This window comes from Zingiber officinale, chromosome 10A (genome assembly GCF_018446385.1).
Source record: "Zingiber officinale cultivar Zhangliang chromosome 10A, Zo_v1.1, whole genome shotgun sequence".
In the NCBI taxonomy this organism is placed as follows: domain Eukaryota; kingdom Viridiplantae; phylum Streptophyta; class Magnoliopsida; order Zingiberales; family Zingiberaceae; genus Zingiber; species Zingiber officinale.
In genome coordinates this window covers 33,171,785-33,176,524 of record NC_056004.1, presented here as the reverse complement: position 1 = coordinate 33,176,524, position 4,740 = coordinate 33,171,785, and the positions used below count along the sequence as shown (strand labels likewise).

General features: G+C 44.6%; 1 protein-coding gene across 1 annotated transcript; it reads right to left on the bottom strand.

The window, feature by feature from the left end:
* Positions 1-1,535: 1,535 nt before the first annotated feature.
* On the bottom strand, positions 1,536-3,555 carry LOC122027897 (protein LATERAL ROOT PRIMORDIUM 1-like). Its single transcript, XM_042586913.1, has 2 exons — positions 2,191-3,555; positions 1,536-2,129 (listed from the first exon to the last, which is right to left on the bottom strand). The coding sequence occupies exons 1-2, from the start codon at positions 2,690-2,692 to the stop codon at positions 1,798-1,800; spliced, it is 834 nt and encodes a 277-aa protein (XP_042442847.1). The 5' UTR covers positions 2,693-3,555; the 3' UTR covers positions 1,536-1,797.
* Between the last annotated feature and the right edge of the window lie 1,185 nt (positions 3,556-4,740).

Here is a 4,740-nt window from a genome sequence, read left to right as displayed (position 1 = left end):
TCCTTTTTCTAATCAAATTGTGAGTCCACATTGCTCTTCATTGCATATTATTTCCTACAGAAACACTTCATTCTCAAATCAAGAAACTCTTAGATCGAGGTGTTGTTCTGCTATTGTTACTCCCTAAACTACATAAGATTTCACAAAGAAACTTATCCACATCAAAACTAAAAGAACAATTCCAGTAATTAAGCTAGCGTCGTCATTAATTATCAATGGAAGCTATCAGATGATATTTTCAGGACCCTATCATATATACTTTTTGTCCCTACCTATTTCATATTTTGTATGATACAATAATATGTTCTTGAAGAGACCAAGAACCCCGGGTAAGATCCGGGTTTTTTTGGAAATAGAACAGAGTGAATTGGTACCTAATTATCATGCAAATAACCAAAATTCTGAAGGCAATTTGGTGCATATTAGTAATAACCAATACAGCATGACAAGTGAGAAACCAAAATATATAACCAAACAATATAGCTTCTATGCAAGTTTTGATTTATTTTGCAAAATTAGAAAGCAATTTAAGGCAAATAAAGATAAATACGTCGATAATCTGACAAAATCAAATTCGTTAAACTGAACTGAGGAGAGTCCCTAATCCGACTATGCGAGGTGTGATCGACTGCTGTATAACAGACATAACTTACCATAAATAAAGAATATAACTAGTTCAATCAGATAACCATAATGCTTTTTAGATTCATGTTGTGTAGTTCTTGAAACTGAAAATGCTATCAAATAAAAGAGCTGCAGATGCAAAACAGTTGATTTCCCTAACAAAATGAATTAAAAAATAAAAAGAAGTGTCATCACATTTAATCAAAAAAAAAATTCAATTCACAGCGTATATGAAAATGTGCATATAGGAATATTTTTATCAAAAAACAAAAATGTAAAAGTTGCCATCATTAACTGTCCCCAATGCCACTAAAGGAGATATTCTATTATACATTTATTATTTATGTTGTTAGTCAACCGTGATTAGAATTAATTAATGATATTTGGGAAAATTGTTTTTACTGGACATTGCGATGCCAATATGCTGCACTAGTCCTAGCTTGATTGTTCTCTTACACCAAAGCAAATAGTAAGCAAAATAAAAAGGTAAAGAAGACAAGAATTAGTATTAAGAGCGTAGAGGGCTTGCTATAACAAAATATGCAGAGAGAAATTGCCAAGGGAAAAATATTTAGTATAGGTAAATATCCATAAATAGGCACACCAAAGCCGGCAAGGATGGTCATACAGAGAAAAGATTGCTGCCACATGAACTTCTCGGAAAAGAAAGGAGAACAAAGCATTCATTCCCAAGAAAAAACGAAAATATAAAGAAATATCGAACACTGCTCTGACAAGGAATGGAGAGCAAAGCGTCATTTCCATTTAAATTCCCCATGCAAAGTCTACACGTAGATTTAATAATAATATAGGCACAAACACAGCAACAAAGCTTTAATATTATGTATTACTACTATCAACACCACAAAATGAAAGGCACCTGCATTTGGTCATTGAGAACAAGAACGACCTAAAGCAAAGTTGATAGCTACTACCAAGGCTGCATTGCACCGGTGTTATACAATGATTACATAACGACACACACTAGAATTTATATTCTACTCATCAAGAAAGTGAAAAATGATCGATGACGATAAGTACACAATACATGAACAAATCATCACAGTTAGTAAATATAGTTATTTCCAAAGAAACAAGTAAAACTTACTTGACCAAGTAGCTACCTAATTAACTAGAATAGAATGAGGACGTAATTGAGACACTATAGAGAAGCTACAGATGGTTACCGTCGTAGTTGGCATCTCCGATCAATCCGCCGCTACTTCCTCCGAATATGTTGCAGGGGAGTGCTGGCGAGGAAGCACCACCGCCAGTGCTCGTTATGTTGCCCAGGTGAAGCTCCGACATATTTGGAATCGAGGCGTCGTTGTCGCAGCCTTGGTCGAACAGGAAGCCCTTGAAGACGCGGCCGCCGATCTTGATCACGGCGTGGTAGGCGTATTCGTCCTCCCCGTCGTCGTCCATGGAGGTTACGCGTACGCACTTGAAAACAGCCGGCGATCGCACGTTCACCGGGAGGGTTTCCCCCACGTCGTCGCCGCCGTCTGCGAGGATCAAGAGATTCAAACAAATATGTTTGATTAATATAAATCGATGAAAACTCACTTTGGAGGCTGGAAGTGGTGTCGAAGCTACGCGGAGGGGTGGTGTTGGAGGTGGAGGTGTGGGAGGCGGCGGCGGGCTGGTGGAAGGAAGAGGCGCTAACGCGGGGCTTCTTGGGGGCGGAGGCGGCCGCAGCGAGCTGGCGCTCGCGGCGCCGGGAGGCGGGAACCCAGGTGCTCTTGACATGGGTGGAGCACTCGAACCCGCGGCTCTTGCAGCACGTGCGACACCGCCGGTGAGTGCAGTCTTTCTTGGCTTGGTTGCCGCAGTCCTGACAAGTGAACACCCCGCCTCCCTCGGCGCAGCCAGCGATTACCCCTCTCGAGTCGAGCATCGGATGTATGGAATAGTTGGAGAAGTGGGCATTAGGGTTAGGGTTAGACAGCAGGTGCTGCGGCGGTATTAGCGGCGCGGCGGCCGGGACGGACTGAAGGGACTCGAGATGGTGGTGGTGGTGGTGGTGGTGGTGGAAGGAGGCTGCGGAGGCGAGCACCACCGTCCCCATCTCGGCAGGTACTCCGTAATTGCTGTCTTGCGGCTGCCTCCCGCCGCCAGCCCAAATTAAACTAGCAGCTCCGCCCTCAGAACCACCGGCGTTGAATCCGAGGCGAAGGTCGTCTCCTCTGCCGGGGGCGGCCGAGGCGGCCACCCAGTCCGCGAACGCGCCAGTGTCCGAAGGGAATCGCCTTCCCGTAGCCACCCCGGCCGTCTCGATCCTCTTTTATCAAGATCTAAGTAAGAGCGAGTTCACAAGGTAAACCAGAAAAGGAGACGATCTGTGTGTCTTCAACCCACTCATACACTCACTCCTCTTTCCTCAATCTCCCTCTTCCCCCCTCTCCCCCGACACACAAATCTTTCACGCTCAATTCAAAATCTCTCTTTCTCGCACACTGTAAAATTAAGAACACTCGTCGTGATCAAGTGTGGCGCTTAGAAGATAGATATTGACTCCACTGGCACTCTGTAAATTCCTCTGCAAAGGAGTACAATTTCTGGATCACTCCCCCCTCTCTTCTTGTTTCTTTCCACTGCTCCTTGATCTGCAATTTTCTCTCTCCCCGCTAGCAAAAGATCAAACAATCCCCTTCCATAGGCTGCTGCGAATGGAAGAATAAGAACTCAGAGGAACATTCAGGTTACGTCAATGGGAAGCAACTGGTCAGTATGACCGCAATCGATGCATGATTGTAGACGTCAGGCCGCAGGCGTTTGGTCCACTCTTCGCAACCTTTTTCCAGTCCAACTGTTCAACCTCCTCTCTCATTCTCGTTTAATATTCATTTACTTTACTTGAAAAAAAAAACGAATATGTGCCGGTCGTCACGGACAATAATTTGTGAATGGCGATTAGGTCCGTCGAACCTGCAGCTTTCCGGTAAAAGCCCGCTTTTGCCGGCATTTTAGTTTAAATCGGGACAGGGCACGGGAACAAGCGTAGCTAGCGCCGTTGCGATAACCCAACGAGGCGATCAGCACGGATCACCGCGTTACGGTGTACTGTGTCCGACTTCCACTTTGTAGTAGGTTAATTTACACATATAATTGGGGAGCCACTTTATTTGTGGCGCTGTGACGTTGTCGGGCCCGATACAAGGCGTCCGTACGGTTGGGCAGGCACCGGCACGCCTCGCCCTTCCGTAAATTAAGCATGGATTGTCCCGCCGCAGCGGCTGAGCTGGCGCTTGCCGGGCTTTGAATGGCGCCGTGGTCCTCCACCACCCTTCACGTTTCTTTATGTCTCGAAGAATATTTGCATGCCGCCTCCAATAGTTTACCTCTCTTTTACTTAGCCTCTCGTAGTCATGTATAATTTGTGAATTATATTTGTCCCAGGAGTGGTGTGCATATGAACAGACTTAGGAAAAAATTTCGAAAACTAAATAAAGTACAGGGGCATATGAAAACTTCTCCCTTCAAATAGATTAAAAATGGGGTTGGCTTTGTTTCTTCTTCTGCGTGTCGAGGCCCAGCTGGGGTACGTCCTTGGCACTGACACGCCGCCCCACTCCCTCTTTTTGCCTCTCGCGATGATGGGGCTTCCATTGTCCTCTTTCGACACTTAACTGGTTTTAGATCCCTGTCAGTGGTCAGTGGTCAGTGGTCAGTGGTCAGTGGACGGGCAAAGCAGCTGCTGCTGCTGCTGGGCTATAGCGGTGTCGTTGCTTTGTTGTGGCCTTCGCTGCTCTGCCAGAATGTTGGCGGATCAGTAAACTGGGGAGGGCTGTTGGCATGCACAAATCAAGCAAATGGAAATGCACAAGTCATTTTCCGGATATCTGCTGGAAAATGGAAATGCAGTTGCAGCGCCTGCATGGTCGGTATATCTGCTTGTGTCTATTCGGATGCATGAAAATTAGAAAGAATAAATTAACATAAAGTCATCCATGGCTCTTATTTTTTTTTCGGTATTTTATTGAACCGCTAATGTAGGTTTAGAAATTTTTTATTTCTAATATGTAATTTTTATAATATTAAAATCATGCAGGATTATACCCCTGCTCCTTTTCAAGTTTGTAGGTACATGCATATACATGCATGTATATATTCTAG

Coding starts and splice junctions, on each gene's coding strand:
- LOC122027897 (XM_042586913.1), bottom strand. CDS start 2,692: ATGGGGACGGTGGTGCTCGCCTCCGCAGCCTCCTTCCACCACCACCAC. Junction 2,130..2,190: donor CACCACTTCCAGCCTCCAAA/GTGAGTTTTCAT, acceptor TGATCCTCGCAG/ACGGCGGCGACGACGTGGGG.